The sequence below is a fragment of the Bombina bombina genome, chromosome 6 (assembly GCF_027579735.1).
Source record: "Bombina bombina isolate aBomBom1 chromosome 6, aBomBom1.pri, whole genome shotgun sequence".
NCBI classification, from domain to species: Eukaryota; Metazoa; Chordata; class Amphibia; order Anura; family Bombinatoridae; genus Bombina; species Bombina bombina.
Window position 1 is genome coordinate 501,042,350 of NC_069504.1, and position 24,081 is coordinate 501,066,430.

Genomic DNA, 24,081 nt, shown 5'->3' on the forward strand with positions numbered 1-24,081 from the left:
TTTGAAGGAAGAGGTTGACCTAGTAATTACTGGTTATGAGGGTTTAGTAACTGGTCCTCTGTTTATTTGTTGTATATATTGTGAAAGCAGTGAAAGCATCTTAATTTCAGGATTCCCAATCTAGGGCCAGATTATGAGTTGAGTGCAAAATATCGCTTACGCTGAAGTGATATTGAGTAATATCAGAGTTTGCATTGCACAGAAGCATTGTGCTCATGAGAGTGCGCTTCTATAGGCTCCAATGGGAGCCTCGTTTTCATGCCGCGAGTCTTAAATTGAGAACTAGAGCAACAAAGGGGTTAAGTTGTGCAGTGATGTGCAGCAAATGTAAATATATATGTATATGCTTATATACATATATATTTATGTGTTAATATGTGTATATACACATACTAACACAAATATATATGTACATAAGCATATACATATATATTTACAGGGAACACACAGTTCCCATAGACCACGAAGTAAAGGCACTTTTCAGTGACTTTTTTTTCTAACACCCCACACCTGCCAAATTTAGCACCTCATAACTGCTTATTGCAATTATTTTATTAAAAAATAAAGATGCTACTATCTTTATTTTTTTAATCCTAGTCTGTTGAAACAAAACCTTGTGTCAACTCTAGGGGGCGCAAATAATGGAAAGGAAAAAGGACTATACTGATAGCAGATGTTTAAAGTATCAGAAGTGACAATGTATGTCTAAAGAATCAAAAGTGACAATACATATATTTATACTTATTAGGCAGCATTCAACAACAAAAATTAAACAATCAATGGGTATATAATATATATGGACCCTTTCCCCCAAATAGTCTTATCTGTAAGGAATGTCAGTCCTTTATATAGGTTCCAGGTCACCTATTAAGACCAGTGATGCTCCCAGTTGATGGTCTTTGCCAGTAGGTGGTCTTTGCAGAAAGCAACGTGTTTTTTAGATCTCTGTTTTCCTCAGAGATCTGAGAAACGCGTTGCTTTCTTTGTTTAAACATATAGGGTCAACAACAGACCCCTTGTTTTTATATGTATTTTATTAAATTGAAGTCTTTATCTATATCTTGAGAGTCTCAGCTTTCTACATACATTAAGAAGACCTGGGAACACGGTTCTCTCACTGGGACACTGCAAGATCCCAGTTTGCCTTACTTAGCACAATTGGGTGCTGCCGCACTTGTGAGTACGCATTTGCACTATTTTGTCGAGCTTAGTGTTTAAACTATATCACACTAGGAGGCGTCCTTGTTTTGTGATTTTTTTCACAGTATACACCTCAAGTTTATTTTTTTTAATAAAGAACATTAGACTTTATTTTGGGGGACATTTATAAAATTGACAAGAGATCTGCTCTCTGGTTAATTTTATAAGCGCCAATTGCTACCGGGAGTTCGCCCATTTGCGTGCGTGCGTGCGATAAATTAGCACTCCACTTGTCATCTAGATCCTAGTGTTTGACACAGAAATGCTTGGAAAAAAGTCACCCTGGCAAGGAACAATAATAATTGGACATACATAATTTGACTGGTTTAAAGAACAAACTTCACAGTAAATATTGCCCTTGAAAGTCACCACAGATGTTATCCTTAGCCATTTAACTAAGATTTCTATTTCCTCAGAAATAGCTTTCCTGGCATATAGACAAAAATAAAATAATGTATATTGAGCATGAGTGAATATATGCAATAAATTGCCTCATCAAGAGTGTGAGACTAATAATGTGAGTCATCAGCAGGTCGTAACTGTAGATCACAAAGCTTGTTGTATGAGATTCCATTTTCCGCATCGCCAGTGGTGATAATACTAAAACAAATGTTTAGCTATGTTTTCCAGAAGTGCTAAAACAAACAGGTATTTTAGATGAATAAGTTATAATTATGCAGAGGAATATTTTGCAATTTAATTGAATAAGTGCCTGCATTATTTATCACTAAAGTATTTAACCTATACAGTGATTAACCTGCCATGAAAGGAATAAACATGGGACAACCTATTGAAGAGAATGATGATCATCCAGCATTTGGGAGAGTGTTGTCTAGGCAATAATGGCTCTGCACTAAGTCTCAGATCTGCTGTACCATTTCCAGCTTATTTTTGTAACATAAATAAAAATGGTGGCCATGGACAGTTTGAAGATTTTGAGTACAGTGCAAGTCTTTATTTAAAATATGAAAAAAAACGAAAAAACAGAATTTATGCTTACCTGATAAATTACTTTCCCTTGCGGTGTATCCAGTCCACGGATTCATCCTTACTTGTGGGATATTCTCATTACCTACAGGAAGTGGCAAAGAGAACACACAGCAGAGCTGTCCATATAGCTCCCCCTCTGGCTCCGCCCCCCCCCAGTCATTCGACCGACGGTTAGGAGAAAAAGGAGAAACCACAGGGTGCAGTGGTGACTGTAGTTTAAACAATAAATTTGAACCTGACTTAATTGCCAGGGCGGGCCGTGGACTGGATACACCGCAAGAGAAAGTAATTTATCAGGTAAGCATAAATTCTGTTTTCTCTTGCAAGGTGTATCCAGTCCACGGATTCATCCTTACTTGTGGGATACCAATACCAAAGCTTTAGGACACGGATGAAGAGAGGGAACAAGACAGGTAACCTAAACGGAAGGCACCACTGCTTGCAAAACCTCTCTCCCAAAAATAGCCTCCGAAGAAGCAAAAGTATCGAATTTGTAAAATTTGGCAAAAGTATGCAGTGAAGACCAAGTCGCTGCCTTACAAATCTGTTCAACAGAAGCCTCATTCTTGAAGGCCCAAGTGGAAGCCACAGCTCTGGTGGAATGAGCTGTAATTCGTTCAGGAGGCTGCTGCCCAGCAGTCTCATAAGCCAATCGGATGATGCTTTTCAACCAGAAGGAAAGAGAGGTAGCCGTCGCTTTTTGACCTCTCCTCTTACCAGAATAGACAACAAACAAAGATGATGTTTGTCTGAAATCCTTAGTTGCTTGTAAATAGAATTTCAAAGCACGAACCACATCAAGATTGTGCAAAAGCCGTTCCTTCTTAGAAGCTGGATTAGGACACAAGGAAGGAACAATGATTTCCTGGTTAATGTTCTTATTAGAAACAACTTTAGGAAGAAAACCAGGTTTTGTACGCAAAACTACCTTATCTGCATGGAACACCAGATAGGGTGAATTACACTGCAAAGCAGACAATTCTGAAACTCTTTGAGCAGAAGATATAGCTACCAAAAACAAAACTTTCCAAGATAACTTAATATCTATGGAATGTAAAGGTTCAAACGGAACCCCTTGAAGAACTGAAAGAACTAAATTTAGACTCCATGGAGGAGCCACAGGTTTATAGACAGGCTTGATTCTGACTAACGCCTGTACAAACGCTTGAACATCTGGTACTTCTGCCAGATGCTTGTGTAAAAGGATCGACAGAGCGGATATCTGCCCCTTTAAGGAACTAGCTGATAAACCTTTCTCCAATCCTTCTTGGAGAAAGGACAATATTCTTGGAATCCTAATTTTACTCCACGAGTAACCCTTGGATTCACACCAACAAAGATATTTTCGCCATATCTTATGGTAAATTTTCCTGGTGACAGGTTTTCTAGCTTGGATCAGAGTATCTATGACTGATTCAGAGAACCCACGCTTGGATAGAATTAAGCGTTCAATCTCCAAGCAGTCAGCTGCAGAGAAACTAGATTTGGATGCTTGAATGGACCCTGTATTAGAAGATCCTGCCTCATTGGCAGTGTCCATGGCGGGACAGATGACATGTCCACTAGGTCTGCATACCAAGTCCTGCGTGGCCACGCAGGCGCTATCAGAATTACTGAGGCCTTCTCCTGTTTGATTCTGGCTACCAGCCGAGGGAGAAGGGGAAACGGTGGAAAGACATAGGCCGGATTGAAGGACCAAGGCGCTACTAGAGCATCTATCAATGCCGCCTTAGGATCCCTGGACCTGGAACCGTAAAGGGGAAGTTTGGTGTTCTGACGGGACGCCATCAGAGCCAACTCTGGAATGCCCCAAAACTGAGTCAGCTGAGCAAATACCTCCGGATGGAGTTCCCACTCCCCCAGGTGAAAATTCTGACGACTTAGGAAATCCGCTTCCCAGTTGTCTACTCCTGGGATGTGAATTGCAGATAGGTGGCAAGAGTGATCTTCCGCCCACCTGATTATCTTGGTTACTTCCTTCATCGCTAAGGGACTCTTTGTTCCTCCCTGATGATTGATGTATGCTACAGTCGTGATGTTGTCCGACTGAAATCTGATGAACTTGGCAACCGCTAGCGGAGGCCATGCCTGGAGCGTATTGAATATCGCTCTCAGTTCCAAAATGTTTATCTGGAGAAGAGACTCTTCCCGAGACCATAGGCCCTGAGCTTTCAGGGAGCCCCAGACCGCGCCCCAGCCTAACAGACTGGCGTCGGTCGTTACGATGATCCACTCCGGTCTGCGGAAGCACATTCCCTGAGACAGGTGATCCTGAGACAACCACCAGAGAAGAGAATCTCTGGTTTGCATGCACAATTGTAGTGGCCTGAGATGAATTCGAGCAAAAGGGACTACCGTCCATTGCTGCTACCATTAATCCGATTACCTCCATGCACTGAGCTACAGATGGCCGAAGAATGGAATGAAGAGCTCGGCAAGTGCTTAGAAGCTTTAACCTTCTGAACCCTTGTGAGCGGGGACAGAGAACTTTTTTCGGTGTTCACCTTCCACCCGTGAGACCTTAGAAAGGCCAGAACAATATCCGTATGAGCCTTGGCTCTGAGAAAAGACGACGCCTGCATTAAGATGTGGTCCAGATAGGGTGCTACTGCAATGCCCCGCGGTCTTAGTACCGCTAAAAGGGACCCTAGCACCTTTGTGAAAATTCTTGGAGCGGTGGCCAACCCGAAGGGAAGGGCCACGAACTGGTAATGCTTGTCCAGAAAAGCGAACCTTAGGAACTGATGGTGATCTTTGTGGATAGGAATATGAAGGTACGCATCCTTTAGATCCACGGTAGTCATATTTTGACCTTCCTGGATCATCGGTAAGATTGTCCGAATGGTCTCCATCTTGAAGGATGGAACTCTGAGGAATTTGTTTAGAATTTTTAAATCCAGGATTGGTCTGAAAGTTCCTTCCTTTTTGGGAACCACAAACAGGTTTGAGTAAAAACCCAGTTCTTGTTCTGTAATTGGGACTGGATATATCACTCCCATCTTGAGTAGATCTTCTACACAGCGTAAGAACGCCTCTTTCTTTGTCTGGTCTGTAGACAGACGAGAAATGTGGAACCTTCCCCTTGGAGGAGAGTCCCTGAATTCCAGAAGATATCCCTGAGCAACTATCTCTAATGCCCAGGGATCGGGAACATCTCTTGCCCAGGCCTGAGCAAAGAGAGAGAGTCTGCCCCCTACCAGATCCGGTCCCGGATCGGGGGCTACCCCTTCATGCTGTCTTAGTAGCAGCAGCAGGCTTCTTGGCCTGTTTACCCTTGTTCCAGCCCTGCAAAGGCTTCCAGGTTACCTTGGGCTGTGGAGTTACCCTCTTGCTTTGCAGTCGCAGAGGTTGAAGCAGGACCGCTCCTGAAGTTGCAGAAGGAACGAAAATTAGCCTTGTTTTTAGCCTTAAAAGGCCTATCTTGCGGGAGGGCATGGCCCTTTCCCCCAGTGATATCCAAAATAATTTCTTTCAACTCAGGCCCGAAAAGGGTCTTTCCCTTGAAAGAAATATTCAGTAACTTTGTCTAAGACGACACATCGGCCGACCATGATTTAAGCCAAAGCGCTCTGCACGCCATGATGGCAAAACCAGAATTTTTAGCCACTAACTTAGCTAATTGCAAAGCGGCATCTGTGATAAACGAATTAGCCAGCTTTAGAGCCATAATTCTATCCATAATTTCGTCATATGAGGTCTCCGTCTGGAGCGACTCCTCCAGCGCCTCAAACCAGAAAGCCGCTGCAGTAGTTACAGGAATAATGCAGGCAATAGGTTGGAGAAGGAAACCTTGTTGTACAAATATTTTCCTTAGTAAACCTTCTAATTTCTTATCCATAGGATCTTTGAACGCACAATTGGTATGGTTGTGCGCTTGGCTAGTGTTGAAACTGCCCTCTCTACCTTAGGGACCGTCAGCCATGCGTCCCGCCTGGGATCAGTAATGGGGAACATTTTCTTAAAGATAGGAGGGGGAACAAAGGGTACACCTGGTCTCTCCCACTCCCTATCCAGAATATCCGCCACCCTCTTCGGGATCGGAAAGGCATCAGTGTATACAGGGACTTCTAGATATTTGTCCATTTTACACAATTTCTCTGGGACCACCATGGGGTCGCAATCATCTAGCGTAGCTAATACCTCCTTAAGCAGCACGCGGAGGTGTTCCAGCTTAAATTTAAATGCTAAGGAATCTGATTCTGCCCGCTAAGAAACCTTTCCAGTGTCAGAAATTTCTCCCTCGGACAGCACATCCCTCACCGACACTTCAGAGTGTTGTGAGGGTACAACAGATAAATCCTCCAAAGCTTCTGATTGCTCATACTCTGTTCTTAAAACCGAGCTTTTTAAGAAAAACTAGCAGTTTGGATAAAAATGCCGCAAGGGAATTATCCATGACTGCTGCTAATTGCTGTAATGTAATAGGGGCCAATGCGCTAGAGGTACTAGGCATCGCTTGCGCGGGCGTAACTGGTGTCGACACATGGGGAGAGGAAGGTGGGCTATCCTCATTACCTTCTGTTAAAGAATCATCTTGGGATACATTTATAAGTGAAACATCATGATCTTTAAAATGCTTAGACACATTAGCACACTTAAAACACAAATGTAAAGGGGGTTCCACCATGGCTACTAAACACATAGAGCAACGTCTATCTGTAGGCTCAGACATGTTAAACAGACTTAGACAGCACTCAAATACTGAAATATACAATTTGAGAAAAAACGGTATTGTGCCTTTAAATAATTACTAAATCTTAAAAAATGATCCAATCTTTCTGAAATTTTTACCACACTATCTTAATGCTTTGGAATGATTGCACAGTAAATTTCAAGTCAATTAACCCCTTAATGCCCGAACCGGAGCAACCTAAACTGACAACCGGTTAGCAAACTACAGCACCGTGCCACAGCAATCTGCTGTGGCCCTACCGTGCCCCTGGGGATTAATTTGATGAAAATAAGCCTCTATGAAGTCCTCTTAGTAGTCTTTGGACTCTCCACGTGAAGCTGCATGAAGCTGTCTGCAATATGAACTGCGCAACTGAGGCGCGGAATTTAGGCCCCCTCCCTCTCCACTCCAGAGTTGTGGGGCCTTCAAAACCCTAAATAGGTGTCTAAAATTCTGCCATGTGGAATAAAACCTCATAAAACACTCCAAAAGTAATAAATACTTGTATAATGATTATATATTCACAAAAAAATAATCGATTGCCCTTTAACAGTGTCCACCAGTTTTTGAGCCCTGTTAATTAAGCCTTCCTTCCATACCGAGTCTCAGAATATGGCTTACCTTCCTCACATGGGGATTCTTGTCAGTCTTCTAGCATTACTAAGTCTTGACTAGAAAAAGATGACTGAACATACCTTGTAGCAGTTAAGCCTGCAAACTGTTCCCCCCAACTGAAGTTTTCTGGTACTCCCTAGTCCTGTGTGGGAACAGCAGTGGATTTTAGTTACAACATGCTAAAATCATTTTCATCTCAGCAGAATTCTTCTTCACTTTCTGCTAGAGAGTAAATAGTACAAACCGGCACTATTTAAAAATAACAAACTTTTGATTAAAGATATAAAAACTACAAATCTAACACCACATTCACTTTACCCTCCCGTGGAGATGCTACTTGTTAGAGCGGCAAAGAGAATGACTGGGGGGGCGGAGCCAGAGGGGGAGCTATATGGACAGCTCTGCTGTGTGTTCTCTTTGCCACTTCCTGTAGGGAATGAGAATATTCCACAAGTAAGGATGAATCCGTGGACTAGATACACCTTGCAAGAGAAACATGCATTTTAAAAAAAAAAAAATTACCTGTAAGTATTCCTAGGCACATTTAAATAAATGCATCACTTGAATCTTCCTTTAAATATTTTCTGAGAAAGTAAATCAAGAACTCAAACCTCCCTTAAAGGGACACTCAAGTAAAAATTAAACTTTCATTATTTCAGATAGAGCATGCAATTTTAAACAACTTTCCAATATACTTCCATTAAAAAAATGTGCATGTATTTTTATATTTAAACTTTTTGAGTCACCAGCTCCTACTCAGCATGTGCAAGAATTCACAGAATAAGTGTATATACATTTGTGATTGGCTGATGGCTGTCACATGGTACGTGTATGCATTTGTGATTGGCTGATGGCTATCACGTGGTACAGGGGGAGTGGAAATAGACATAACTTTTAAAATTGTCAAAACAAAAATATACTACTCATTTGAAGTTCAGACTAAGTGCTATTGCATTGTCGTGTTAACATGCATTTGTTGACTATGCAAATCTACTGTGTTTACTGGTCCTTTAAGTTGGCAATGGAGTTTCATAATGTCTAAATGCACTCATTAAGACACAACATTTTAAAAGATAGCACATATTAAACGTTGCACAATTTTAAATTAGATTATTTTTTTTTTAAATAACCCTAGGGATTTAATGCATTTAGCCTATTGTGTTCAGACATGGTTTACTTATGTGACACTTACCTGCCTGTACCACAGCACAGGATCCAAGCCAGGCTGTCTGTTACACTCTGTTCCAGTCTTTATCTCAGTTGTTTCCTTTCCTGAATGTCCACTGCTTTCTCCCATTTTTACTTTCAATCCTTCTGTCTGAGGTCCAGGCATTTTGGTGGTGTCCTCTGGCTTGGGGATAATTACTGACTTGTTAGGATCTAACCCGGCTCCTATGTCCTTGGGTTTACTGGAGACTGATTTCCCTAAGTCTGTTAGGCTTGGAGCCTTGGATAGTGTTGGGGGCACAGTGGGTTTGTGCTTCCATTCCTCTTTCATAGATGATTCCCTGTCCCTCATTGTCATCTCTGCCTTTTTCTCCAGATTCCGTTGCTGCTCCATGTTTTGCCTTTGTTTCTGATGCTCTTCATATTGCTGCCGGTATGCTGGATTGGTACTGAGGAGGTGAGCATGATAACCTTGCTCACTATATCCATAGGGTGGCACATAGGCATATTGGTTATAGTAAAGGGGCTGCATGTACATATTAGGCCGCTGCTGAATCACTGATGGTTGTTGACTTGTGCTGATTTGTTCTGGTTTCTTTTCCTCTGGTGGCTCAACTTTCATCTTCACCTCTGTTATCTCTAAATCCTCTTCTTTTTTAACTTTCATGGGCTGGCTTTCAGGTGTAGGTGCAGATTGGACAGCAGGATTCATGGCACCAGGACTTGAATGGGCATAGTTGGGGGAGTAATAAGTCTCAAAGCTCTGATAGTATGGTGATTCCTTGCTCTGGGTTTGTGGTGGGAATAGAGTTTTTTTGGCACTCTCTTTCACTAGCTGTTCGGGGTCTTTTGCCTTAGCGCCTTCCAACTTTCCCTCTCCATCTTCTCCTGCATCAGATATATCTGAATATGCTGGACTATTAGTTTTAACAGAGGCCCCTTCAGCACCATTTTGAGTAACAACATGCAAAGGGGTCATTGGCTGTCCTGGGCTGGGGTTTTCTATCCTACTGGAGGAAGAGCCTCCTCCTCCCCCAATAGAAGGACTGGGTGCATTGTCAGTGAAGTTGTATATCTTGTCAGCTTCAGCTTTAATGCTTGCAAGGCGACTCTGGTGAGAGTCAGAGGAGCCATTAATAAGCCCTTCACCTTTGCCTGTAGGATCACCACTAGTGTCACCATAGGGACTCTTACCGTCCTCTGTTCGATTAGCTTTTACTGTACTTCCGAGATTCTCTTCCTCTCTTAACTCTTTCTTCTTTTTATCTTTCTTTTTCTTATCCCTTGATGGGGTTAGTGATGGATTGATACCAGATGGCTCTCCCATTACAGTGGGCTTTGGCTGTATAGGCTTAAGCTGGGGACTGCTAGGCATAGCTTGCACTACTGTGGTAGTTAGTCCAGTGGAGGAGCCAGGGCTAGAGGCAGTAAAGGTGGTAGCCTGTATGGTATAGATTTGCTGAGGAACTATGGCTGGAGCAATTGGCCTGGCAGATTTTACACTCTTGGATGATGAGGATTTATCTGTTTTGATATTCCCACTCCCCTTTTTAGCCGCATCCTTATCTGACGACCGCTTCTCCTGAGACTCATAACCATCATTGCTGGTGTCATCAGCTACTAGTGGACCATCATCTGAACCATCATTTGAGAGAGCACCTGGATCTGTGTCCCCCTCTGTACCTAGCCTTTTCTTGCACGCAACCTTGCCACCAAATTTGACTGAGGGAGGGGGGCTGTGAGGTTCAGCCAAGCGTGCCTTTGGAGTTGTAGAGCGAGCAGGTGAAAGAGAGTCCTTTTGAGATGCGAAAGAGCCATTGCAGCCCCCAATATCAAGATGAAGTTGAGGTTCATCTCCACACTCACTGTCCCCATCTGCCTCTGGTTTGCTGTCATCATCTGTATGTGCATGAGCTTGGTGATATTTGAGGCCATTGATGTGCTTGTATTTCTTGTTACAATTGGGATGCGGGCAGTCTATAAGAATGGGAGAGGCACAGTTGCGGTCTAATATAGGGGGCTCCACCTTAATAGTGCTTAGTGGGACAGTCAATGGTAGGGATACAGATACAGGTGTAGATGAGGAGCCCATTGAGTTGGTGCGAGCACGCTTGCTTCCTTTAGAATCTTCTGAGCTAGAGGTAAGCTCCATGTCAGACGGGGGCTTGTTTTTCCGCTTGTTGGCAGAGGAAGGACTGGCTTTTATATCTTCCGTACTGCTGCAAGCTGGGGGACGGTGCTCACCTGAATTCTGGCTCCCCCGTCTTCCCTTACTGTTTGCTCCAGCACGAGTCTTGCTGCTGTTACTACTACTGCTGCTAGTGCCTTTGCTATCAGGGGCTGGTGTGGCATCTGCAATGGGGGTGTTGCTGCTGGGACGTATGCGTTTACCCCTGCCCCGTCCGTTCCGCATCTCCAAATCACTGGTGGGAGAATCGCAGAATCTGGAGGGGGAAGGGGACAAAAAGTAACATGAGAACAACTGTGAGGACACAGCAAATTCAAAGAGTGAGACAGAGCTACAGTATCTCACAAAAGTGAGTACACCCCTCACATTTTTGTAAACATTTTATTATACCTTTTCATGTGACAACACTGAAGAAATGACACATTGCTACAATGTAAAGTAGTGAGTGTACAGTTTGTATAACAGTGAAAATTTGCTGTCCCATCAAAATAACTCAACACACAGCCATTATTGCCTAAACCGTTGGTAACAAAAGTGAGTACACCCCTAAGTGTAAATGTCCAAATCCTAAAGTGTCGATATTTTGTGTGGCCACCATTATTTTCCAGCACTGCCTTAACCCTCTTGGGCATGGAGTGCACCACAGCTTCACAGGTTGCCACTAAAGTCCTCTTCCACTCCTCCATGATGACATCACAGAGCTTGTAGATGTTAGAGACCTTGCGCTCCCCCACCTTCCGTTTGAGGATGCCCCACAGATGCTCAATAGGGTTTAGGTCTGGAGACATGCTTGGCCAGTCCATCACCTTTACCCTCCGCTTTTTTAGCAAGGCAGTGATCGTCTTGGAGGTGTGTTTGGGGTCGATATGTTGGAATACTGCCCTGAGGCCCAGTCTCCGAAGGGAGAGGATCATGCTCTGCTTCAGTATGTCACAGTACATGTTAGCATTCATGGTTCCCTCAATGAACTGTAGCTCCCCAGTGCCGGCAGCAATCATGCAGGCCCAGACCATGACACTCCCACCACCATGCTTGACTGTAGGCAAGACACACTTGTCTTTGTACTCCTCAACTGGTTGCTGCCACACACACTTGACACTATCTGAACCAAATAAGTTTGTCTTGGCCTCATCGGACCACAGGACATGGTTCCAGTAATCCATGTCCTTAGTCTGCTTGTCTTCAGCAAACTGTTGGCGGGCTTTCTTGTGCATCATCTTTAGAAGAGGCTTCCTTCTGGGACGACAGCCATGCAGACCAATTGGATGCAGTGTGCGGCGTATGGTCTGAGCACTGGCAGGCTGACCATCCACCCCTTCAACCTCTGCAGCAATGCTGGCAGCACTCATACGTCAATTTCCCAAAGACAACCTCTGGATATGACACTGAGCACATGCACTCAACTTCTTTAGTAGACCATGGCGAGGCCTGTTCTGAGTGGAACCTGTCCTGTGAAAGCGCTGTATGGTCTTGCCCACTGTGCTGCAGCTCAGTTTCAGGGTCTTGGCAATAGCCTAGGCCATCTTTATGTAGAGCAATAATTCTTTTTTTTTCCAGATGCTCAGTGTTCTTTGCCATGAGGTGCCATGTTGAACTTCCAAAGACAAGTATAAGAGAGTGTGAGAGCGATAACACCAAATTTAATACTCCTGCTCCACATTCACACCTGAGAACTTGTAACACTAACGAGTCACATGACACCAAAGAGGGAAAATGGCTAATTGGGCCCAATTTGGACATTTACAATTAGGGGTGTACTCACTTTTGTTGCCAATGGTTTAGACATTAATGGTCGTGTGTTGAGTTATTTTGAGGGGACAGCAAAATTACACTGTTATACAGGCTGTACACTCACTACTTTACATTGTAGCAAAGTGTAATTTCTTCAGTGTTGTCACATGAAAATATATAATAAAATATTTACAAAAATGTGAGGGGTGTACTCACTTTTGTGAGATGCTGTACATCCAATTTATAAATAAAGTATTTACAAAGTGAATAGTAGTTAATAGCAGTCATTGGGATGACCCATCAGTAAAACACAAATTCTCAGACCTACAGCAATTCTGTGGGTAAAGAGAATATTGCATTCTCAATCTCTATTTTCATGGAATGCATGTTGGCTCACCTGGGGGGTGCCCAGTCATGGCGTGTGCAGTCCAGCAGAGTTCCAACATATGTCTTGTTTCTCCATGTTACATTCACAACTAACATTCCTGAAAGAAAAGAAAAAAAAAAAGATTCATATGACACCTGAGAAAATAAAGTTGAAAATAAACTTTCATAATTTCGATAGAGCATGCAGTTTAAAAAAAAAGTTCCAATTTACTTCCATTATCAAATTGTGCTGGGTCTTTTTATAGGCACTCTGAGGCACCAGCATCTGCAAGAATACAATTCATACATACTATGACTATCACATGATGCAGGAAACATAAAATTTAAGTAAAGTTTAAATATAACATAATTTATGTAAGAACTTACCTGATAAATTCATTTCTTTCATATTAACAAGAGTCCATGAGCTAGTGACGTATGGGATATACATTCCTACCAGGAGGGGCAAAGTTTCCCAAACCTTAAAATGCCTATAAATACACCCCTCACCACACCCACAAATCAGTTTAACGAATAGCCAAGAAGTGGGGTGATAAGAAAAAAAGTGCGAAGCATATAAAATAAGGAATTGGAATAATTGTGCTTTATACAAAAAAATCATAACCACCACAAAAAAGGGTGGGCCTCATGGACTCTTGTTAATATGAAAGAAATGAATTTATCAGGTAAGTTCTTACATAAATTATGTTTTCTTTCATGTAATTAACAAGAGTCCATGAGCTAGTGACGTATGGGATAATGACTACCCAAGATGTGGATCTTTCCACACAAGAGTCACTAGAGAGGGAGGGATAAAATAAAGACAGCCAATTCCTGCTGAAAATAATCCACACCCAAAATAAAGTTTAACAAAAAACATAAGCAGAAGATTCAAACTGAAACCGCTGCCTGAAGAACTTTTCTACCAAAAACTGCTTCAGAAGAAGAAAATACATCAAAATGGTAGAATTTAGTAAAAGTATGCAAAGAGGACCAAGTTGCTGCTTTGCAGATCTGGTCAACCGAAGCTTCATTCCTAAACGCCCAGGAAGTAGATACTGACCTAGTAGAATGAGCTGTAATTCTCTGAGGCGGAATTTTACCCGACTCAACATAGGCAAGATGAATTAAAGATTTCAACCAAGATGCCAAAGAAATGGCAGAAGCTTTCTGGCCTTTCCTAGAACCGGAAAAGATAACAAAGAGACTAGAAGTCTTACAGAAAGATTTCGTAGCTTCAACATAATATTTCAAAGCTCTAACAACATCCAAAGAATGCAACGATTTCTCCTTAGAATTCTTAGGATTAGGACATAATGAAGGAACCACAATTTCTCTACTAATGTTGTTGGAATTCACAACTTTAGGTAAAAATTCAAAAGAAGTTCGCAACACCGCCTTATCCTGATGAAGAATCAGAAAAGGAGACTCACAAGAAAGAGCAGAAAATTCAGAAACTCTTCTGGCAGAAGAGATGGCCAAAAGGAACAAAACTTTCCAAGAAAGTAATTTAATATCCAATGAATGCATAGGTTCAAATGGAGGAGCTTGAAGAGCCCCCAGAACCAAATTCAAACTCCAAGGAGGAGAAATTGACTTAATGACAGGCTTTATACGAACCAAAGCTTGCACAAAATAATGAATATCAGGAAGAATAGCAATCTTTCTGTGAAAAAGAACAGAAAGAGCAGAGATTTGACCTTTCAAGGAACTTGCGGACAAACCCTTATCTAAACCATCCTGAAGAAATTGTAATATTCTCGGTATTCTAAAAGAATGCCAAGAAAAATGATGAGAAAGACACCAAGAAATATAAGTCTTCCAGACTCTATAATATATCTCTCTGGATACAGATTTACGAGCCTGTAACATAGTATTAATCACAGAGTCAGAGAAACCTCTTTGACCAAGAATCAAGCGTTCAATCTCCATACCTTTAAATTTAAGGATTTCAGATCCTGATGGAAAAAAGGACCTTGAGACAAAAGGTCTGGTCTTAACGGAAGAGTCCACGGTTGGCAAGAGGCCATCCGGACAAGATCCGCATACCAAAACCTGTGAGGCCATGCCGGAGCTACCAGCAGAACAAACGAGCATTCCTTCAGAATCTTGGAGAATACTCTTGGAAGAAGAACTAGAGGCGGAAGATATAGGCAGGATGATACTTCCAAGGAAGTGAAAATGCATCCACTGCCTCCGCCTGAGGATCCCGGGATCTGGACAGATACCTGGGAAGTTTCTTGTTTAGATGAGAAGCCATCAGATCTATTTCTGGAAGTTCCCACATTTGAACAATCTGAAGAAATACCTCTGGGTGAAGAGACCATTCGACCGGATGCAACGTTTGGCGACTGAGATAATCCGCTTTCCAATTGTCCATACCTGGGATATAAACCGCAGAGATTAGACAGGAGCTGGATTCCGCCCAAACCAAAATTCGAGATACTTCTTTCATAGCCAGAGGACTGTGAGTCCCTCCTTGATGATTGATGTATGCCACAGTTGTGACATTGTCTTATCTGAAAACAATGAACAACTCTCTCCTCAGAAGAGGCCAAGACTGAAGAGCTCTGAAAATTGCACGGAGTTCCAAAATATTGATCGGAAATCTCACCTCCTGAGATTCCCAAACCCCTTGTGCCGTCAGATACCCCCACACAGCTCCCCAACCTGTAAGACTTGTATCTGTTGAGATTATAGTCCAGGTCGGAAGAACAAAGAAGCCCCCTGAACTAAACGATGGTGATCTGTCCACCATGTCAGAGAGTGTCGTAAAATCGGTTTAAAGATATTAATTGAGATATCTTTGAGTAATCCCTGCACCATTGGTTCAGCATACAGAGCTGAAGAGGTCGCATGTGAAAACGAGCAAAGGAGATCGCATCTGATGCGGCAGTCCTAAGACCCAACATTTCCATGCATAAGGCTACCAAAGGGAATGATTGTGACTGAAGGTTTTGACAAGCTGATATCAATGTTAAACTTCTCTTGTCTGACAAGGACAGAGTCATAGACACTGAATTTATCTAGAAACCTAAAAAGGTTACCCTTGTCTGAGGAATCAATGAACTGATTGGTAAATTGATCCTCCAACCATGAACTTGAAAAAACAACACAAGTCGATTCGTATGAGATTCTTCGAAAATGAGAAGACTGAGCAAGTACCAAGATATCGTCCAAATAAGGAAATACCAAAACCCTATTCTCTGATTACAGAAAGAAGGGCACCGAGAACCTTTGAAAAAAATTCTTGGAACTGAGGCTAGGCCAAACAGTAGAGCCACAAAACTGGTAATGCTTGTCTAAAAAGAGAATCTCAGACACTAAAAGTGATCTGGATGAATCGGAATATGCAGATACACATCCTGTAAATCTATTGTAGACATATAATGCCCTTGCTAAACAAAAGGCAGGATAGTCCTACAGTAACCATCTTGAATGTTGGTATCCTAACATAACGATTCAATAATGATAGATCCAGAACTGGTCTGAAGGAATTGACCTTCTTTGGTACAATGAAGAGATAAAATAAAACCCCAGCCCCTGTTCCAGAACTGGAACTGGCATAAATACTCCAGCCAACTCTAGATCTGAAACACATTTCAGAAATGCTGAGCCTTGCTGTGTCAACTGGGACACGGGAAAGAAAAGAATCTCTTAGCAGGAGGCCTTAACTTGAAGCCAATTCTGTACCTTTCTGAAACAATGTTTCTGAAACCAGAGATTAAGAACGGAATTGATCCAAATTTCTTTGAAGAAAACGTAATCTGCCCCATACCAGCTGAGCTGGAATAAGGGCCGCACCTTCATAGGTACTTAGGAGCTGGCTATAGGTTTCTATAAAGCTTGGATATATTCCAAACTGGAAATAGTTTCCAAACTGATACCGCTCCTGAGGATGAAGGATCAGGCTTTTGTTCCTTGTTGTGAGGAAAGAAACGAAATGATTATTTACCCTGGAAAGAAAAGGGAAAGCAAAGTTGACTTAGAAGACATGTCAGTATTCCAAGTTTAATCCATAAAGCTTTTCTAGCTAAAATAGCTAGAGACATATACCTGACATCAACTCTAATGATATCAAAAGATGGTATCACCAATAAAATTATCAGCATGTTATAGAATAATAATAATGCTATAAAATTATGATCTGTTACTTGTTGCGCTAAAGCTTCTAACCAAAAAGTTGAAGCTGCAGCAACATCCGCTAAAAATATAGCAGGTCTAAGAAGATTACCTGAACATAAGTAAGCTTTTCTTAGAAAAGATTCAATTTTCCTATCTAAAGAATCCTTATATGAAGTACTATCTGCCATAGGAATAGTAGTACATTAGCAGGAGTAGAGACAGCCCCATAACCTTAGGGATTTTTGTCCCAAAAAACTCTAATCTGTCAGATGGCACAGGATATAATTTGCTTAAACGTCTAGAAGGAGTAAATAAATTACCCAAATTATTCCATTCCCTGGAAATTACTACAGAAATAGCATCAGGGAGATAAAACACTTATTTAAACGTTTACATTTAGTATCAAGAGGACCAGAATCCTCTATTTCTAATGCAAATAACACTTCTTTAAGAAAAGAACGAATAAATTCCATCTTGAACAAATACAAAGATTTATCAGCATCAACCTCTGAGACAGAAACCTCTGAACCAGAAGAACCATTATCAGTATCAGAATGATGATGTTCATTTAAAAATTCATCTGAAAAAAAGAGAAGTTTTAAAAGACTTTTATGTATACTAGAAGGAGAAATAACAGACATAGCCTTCTTAATGGATTTAAAAAATAAAATCTCTTATGTTATCAGGAACACTCTGAAAATTAGATGTTGACGGACAGCAACAGGTAATGTAACAGTACTAAAGGAAATTTTATCTGCATTAATAAGTTTGACATGACATGCAATACAAATAACAGCTGGAGAAAACAGATACCAAAAGTTTATAGCAGACTTAGCTTGGTAGCTCCAGCACTGTGCAGTGATTTTCCTGTAGTATCTTCTGACTCAGTTGCAACGTGGAACATCTTGCAATATGTAAAAGAAAAAAACAACATATAAAGCAAAATTGATCAAATTCCTTAAATGACAGTTTCAGGAATGGGAAAAAAATGCCAGTGAACAAGCTTCTAGCAACCAGAAGCAATAAATAATGAGACTTAAATAATGTGGAGACAAAAATGACGCCCATATTTTTTAGCGCCAAAAAAGACGCCCACATTATTTGGCGCCTAAATGCTTTTGGCGCCAAAAATGACGCCACATCCGGAACGCCGACATCTTTGACGCAAAATAACGTCAAAAAATGACGCAACTTCCGGCGACACGTATGACGCCGGAAACGGAAAAGAATTTTTGCGCCAAAAAAGTCCGCGCCAAGAATGACGCAATAAAATGAAGCATTTTCAGCCCCCGCGAGCCTAACAGCCCACAGGGAAAAAAGTCAAATTTTTGAGGTAAGAAAAAATATGATAATTCAATGCATAATCCCAAATATGAAACTGACTGTCTGGAAATAAGGAAAGTTGAACATTCTGAGTCAAGGCAAATAAATGTTTGAATACATATATTTAGAACTTTATAAATAAAGTGCCCAACCATAGCTTAGAGTGTCACAGAAAATAAGACTTACTTACCCCAGGACACTCATCTACATGTTTGTAGAAAGCCAAACCAGTACTGAAACGAGAATCAGTAGAGGAAATGGTAAATATAAGAGTATATCGTCGATCTGAAAAGGGAGGTAAGAGATGAATCTCTACGACCGATAACAAGAGAACCTTATGAAATAGACCCCGTAGAAGGAGATCACTGCATTCAATAGGCAATACTCTCTTCACATCCCTCTGACATTCACTGCACGCTGAGAGGAAAACCGGGCTCCAACCTGCTGCGGAGCGCATATCAACGTAGAATCTAGCACAAACTTACTTCACCACCTCCCTTGGAGGCAAAGTTTGTAAAACTGATTTGTGGGTGTGGTGAGGGGTGTATTTATAGGCATTTTAAGGTTTGGGAAACTTTGCCCCTCCTGGTAGGAATGTATATCCCATACGTCACTAGCTCATGGACTCTTGTTAATTACATGAAAGAAATATATATTTTTCAGGAAAAAAAATCTACAGCTCATTAAAAATTCAGAGTAAGTGCTGTTGCATTCTTTTTTATTATGCACCATGTGATTTACTGTATTTAAAGGGATACTGTACCCACATTTTTTCTTTCGTGATTCAGATAGAGCATGCAACAACTTTCTAATTTACTCCTATTATCAATTTTTCTTCGTTCTCTTGCTTTCTTTATTTGAAAAAGAAGGCATCTAAGCTATTTTTTTGGTTCAGCACCATGGAAAGCAATTTACCCACCAATCAGCAAGAACAACACAGTGTGATCACCAAATATGGGCCGACATCTAAACTTACATTCTTGCATTTCAAATAAAGATACCAAGAGAATGAAAAGAATTTAATAATAGGAGTAAATTAGATAGTTGCTTAAAATTGCATGCTCTATCTGAATCACAATAGAAATAATTTGGGTTCAGTGTCCCTTTAATGGTCCTTTAAGAGACCAGAACTTAGTTTAAAAAAAAGAAAGTTGCATATTCACAATGTAAGATTCAGCAGATAACCCAGTTGCATTCTTCAAACCCCGTTTCTTCCAGCAGAATTGGACAATTGACAAATACACAATATAAAGACAGTGCATTAGCACAATACATTTGAAATGAGCTGCAGAATATTTCCTGGCAAATTTCAAAGTTGATCCAATTGTCCCTCCCTTTGTATCATGTGACACACATCACCAATCACAAAATGCATCGATGTACATACTGTGCACTTTTGCACATGCTCAGTAGGAGGTGGAACCTCAGAAAGTGAGAGTATAAAAAGAATGTGCACATTTTAATAATGGAAGCACATTGGAAAGATGCTTTATCTACATCACAAAACTTTAAAGGGACACTGAACGCAAATTTTCTTTCGTGATTCAGATAGAACATGCAATTTTAAGGAACTTTCTAATTTACTCCTATTATCAAATTTTCTTCATTCTCTTGGTATCTTTATTTGAAATGCAAGAATGTAAGTTTAGATGCCGGCCCATTTTTGGTGAAGAACCTGGGTTGTTCTTGCTGATTGGTGGATAAATTCATCCACCAATAAAAAAAGTGCTGTCCAGGGTACTGAAAAAAAAAGCTTAGATGCCTTCTTTTTCAAATAAAGATAGCAAGAGAACGAAGATAATGAGTAAATTACAAAGTTGCTTAAAATGGCATGCTCTATCTGAATCACAAAAGAAAAAAAATGGGTTCAGTGTCCCTTTAACGTGATACTAAAGTCAAAATGAAAGGGATATAAGAGCAAAAAGAAAACAATTATGTTAGAGCATTTTATTATTGCTTGTATATATCTGTGTGTTTAACCTCTACAAAGGGATTAGATACATAGTTAAAGTACACTCCAGAATTGCAATGCACTACAAGGAGCTAGCTGAACACATCAGAAATAGCTGCCTGTGCTCATTCAACCCCCAGCCATAATTAGCATTTCAATACCTAACAAATAACATTAGCAGGTCTGCTTTACTTGCAGGCTCACACCATTGTTATGGACATGTCCTGAGAACAGGTGATGGTTTTACTGAGGGAAGAAAAATATATTATGCTTACCTGATAATTTCCTTTCCATCTGTATGAGGAGAGTCCATGGCTTCATTCCTTACTTATGGGAAATACAGAACATGGCCACCAGGAGGAGGCAAAGACAACCCAGCCAAAGGCTTAAATACCTTCCCCACTCCCCTCATCCCCCAGTCATTCTGCCGAGGGAACAAGGAACAGTAGGAGAAATATCAGGGTATAAATGGTGCCAGAAAAAAAAAAATTTGGTCCACACAACGGAGAAAACGGGTGTGGGCCGTGGACCAGGGGCGTAACTTCCATAGGTGCAGCGGTCGCGATTGCGACCGGGCCCGGCGGGAGATTCCCCTTAAGGGGGCCTGATGGGGCCTTCTTCAAAAAAAATTAAAAAACAGAATTTATGCTTACCTGATAAATTACTTTCTCTTACGGTGTATCCAGTCCACGGATTCATCCTTACTTGTGGGATATTCTCATTCCCTACCTGAAGTGGCAAAGAGAGCACACAGCAGAGCTGTCCATATAGCTCCCCTCAGGCTCCGCCCCCCCCAGTCATTCGACCGACGTTTAGGAGAAAAAGGAGAAACCATAGGGTGCAGTGGTGACTGTAGTCTTACAAAATTAAATTTGAACCTGACTTAATTGCCAGGGCGGGCCGTGGACTGGATACACCGTAAGAGAAAGTAATTTATCAGGTAAGCATAAATTCTGTTTTCTCTTACATGGTGCATCCAGTCCACGGATTCATCCTTACTTGTGGGCTACCAATACCAAAGCTTTAGGACATGGATGAAGGGAGGGAACAAGTCAGGTAACCTAAACGGAAGGCACCACTGCTTGCAAAACCTTTCTCCCAAAAATAGCCTCCGAAGAAGCAAAAGTATCGAATTTGTAAAATTTGGCAAATGTATGCAGTGAAGACCAAGTCGCTGCCTTACAAATCTGTTCAACAGAAGCCTCATTCTTGAAAGCCCATGTGGAAGCCACAGCTCTAGTGGAATGAGCTGTAATTTGTTCAGGAGGCTGCTGCCCAGCAGTCTCATAAGCCAATCGGATGATGCTTTTCAGCCAGAAGGAAAGAGAGGTAGCAGTCGCTTTCTGACCTCTCCTCTTACCAGAATAGACAACAAACAAAGATGATGTTTGTCTGAAATCTTTAGTTGCCTTTAAACAGAATTTTAAAGCACGAACCACATCAAGATTGTGTAACAGTCGTTCCTTCCTAGAAACTGGATTAGGACACAGAGAAGAAACAATAATTTCCTGGTTAATATTCTTATTAGAAACAACTTTTGGAAGGAAACCAGGTTTGGTACGCAAAACAACCTTATCTGCATGGAATACCAGAGAGGGTGAATTACACTGCAAAGCAGACAATTCAGAAACTCTTCGAGCAGAAGAAATAGCTACCAAAAACAAAACTTTCCAAGATAATAACTTAATATCTATGGAATGTAAAGGTTCAAACGGAACCCCTTGAAGAACTGAAAGAACTAAATTTAGACTCCATGGAGGAGCCACAGGTTTGTAAACAGGCTTGATTCTAACTAAGGCCTGAGCAAACGCCTGAACGTCTGGTACAGCTGCCAGACGCTTGTGTAACAGGATAGACAGAGCAGATATCTGTCCCTTTAAGGAACTAGCTGACAAACCTTTCTCCAATCCTTCTTGGAGAAAAGACAATATCCTTGGAATCCTAACCTCACTCCACGAGTAACCCTTGGATTCACACCAACAAAGATATTTCCGCCATATCCTATGGTAAATTTTCCTGGTGACAGGCTTTCTGGTCTGGATCAGAGTATCTATAACTGATTCAGAGAACCCACGCTTAGCTAGAATTAAGCGTTCAATCTCCAAGCAGTCAGTTGCAGAGAAACTAGATTTGGATGCTTGAATGGACCTTGAATTAGAAGATCCTGCCTCGATGGCAGTTTCCATGGTGGAGCCGATGACATGTCCACTAGGTCTGCATACCAAGTCCTGCGTGGCCACGCAGGCACTATCAGAATTACCGAAGCCTTCTCCTGTTTGATTCTGGCTACTAGCCCAGGGAGAAGAGGAAACGGTGGAAAGACATAAGCTAGACTGAATGACCAAGGCGCTACTAAAGCATCTATCAATGCCGCCTTGTGATCCCTGGATCTGGATCCGTAAAGGGGAAGTTTGGTGTTCTGACGGGACGCCATCAGATCCAATTCTGGAATGCCCCATAGCTGGGTCAGCTGAGCAAAAAAACCTCCGGGTGGAGTTCCCACTCCCCCGGATGGAAAGTCTGACGACTCAGAAAATCTGCCTCCCAGTTGTCTACTCCTGGGATGTGAATTGCAGATAGATGGCAGGAGTGATCCTCCGCCCATTTGATGATCTTGGATACTTCCTTCATCGCTAGGGAACTCTTTGTTCCTCCCTGATGATTGATTTACGCTACAGTCGTGATGTTGTCCGACTGAAATCTGATGAATTTGGCCTCCGCTAGTTGAGGCCACGCTTGGAGCGTATTGAATATCGCTCTCAGTTCCAAAATGTTTATCAGGAGAAGAGATTCTTCCCGAGACCATAGACCCTGAGCTTTCAGGGAGTCCCAGACCGCACCCCAGCCTAACAGACTGGCATCGGTCGTGACAATGATCCACTCCGGTCTGCGGAAAACTCATTCCCTGAGACAGGTGATCCTGAGACAACCACCAGAGAAGAGAGTCTCTGGTTTTCTAGTCCATTTGTATTTGAGGAGACAAATCTGCATAATCCCCATTCCACTGTTTGAGCATGCACAGTTGCAGTGGTCTTAGATGAATTTGGGCAAAAGGGACTACGTCCATTGCCGCAACCATTAAACCAATTACCTCCATGCACTGAGCCACAGAAGGCCGAGGAATGGAATGAAGAACTCGGCAAGTATTCAAAAGTTTTGACTTCCTGACCTCTGTCAGAAAGATTTTCATTTCTACCCAGGAAGGGAACCCTTGTGAGCGGGGACAGAGAACTTTTTTCTATGTTCACCTTCCACCCGTGAGACCTTAGAAAGGCCAGAACAATGTCCGTATGAGCCTTGGCTCTGTGAAAAGATGACACCTGTATTAAGATGTCATCTAGGTAAGGTGCTACTGCAATGCCCCGCGGTCTTAGTACCGCTAGAAGGGACCCTAGCACCTTTGCAAAAATTCTTGGAGCGGTGGCCAACCCGAAAGGAAGGGCCACGAACTGGTAATGCGTGTTCAGAAAGGCGAACCTTAGGAACTGATGATGATCTTTGTGGATAGGAATATGTAGGTACGCATCCTTTAGATCCACGGTAGTCATATATTGACCTTCCTGGATCATCGGCAAGATCGTCCGAATGGTTTCCATTTTGAAAGAGGAATTTGTTTAGAATTTTTAGATCCAGGATTGGCCTGAAAGTTCCTTCCTTTTAAGGAACTACAAACAGGTTTGAGTAAAAGCCCAGTGCTTGTTCTGTAATTGGAACTGGGTGTATCACTCCCATCTTTAGAAGATCTTCTACACA

General features: G+C 41.8%; 1 protein-coding gene across 3 annotated transcripts in view; it reads right to left on the bottom strand.

Moving 5' to 3' along the window:
* LOC128663175 (zinc finger protein 609-like) overlaps positions 1-24,081 on the bottom strand; it is a 164,005-nt gene that overhangs the window by 32,360 nt on the left and 107,564 nt on the right. For 2 of the 3 annotated variants that reach the window (XM_053717373.1, XM_053717372.1), the window contains exons 2-3: positions 12,961-13,048; positions 8,670-11,088 (exon numbers count right to left, since the gene is read on the bottom strand). In XM_053717373.1, coding sequence (XP_053573348.1) covers positions 8,670-11,088; positions 12,961-13,048 — 2,507 coding nt within the window. The remainder of the gene's footprint in view (positions 1-8,669; positions 11,089-12,960; positions 13,049-24,081) is intronic. The other variant, XM_053717374.1, reaches the window with a different exon arrangement.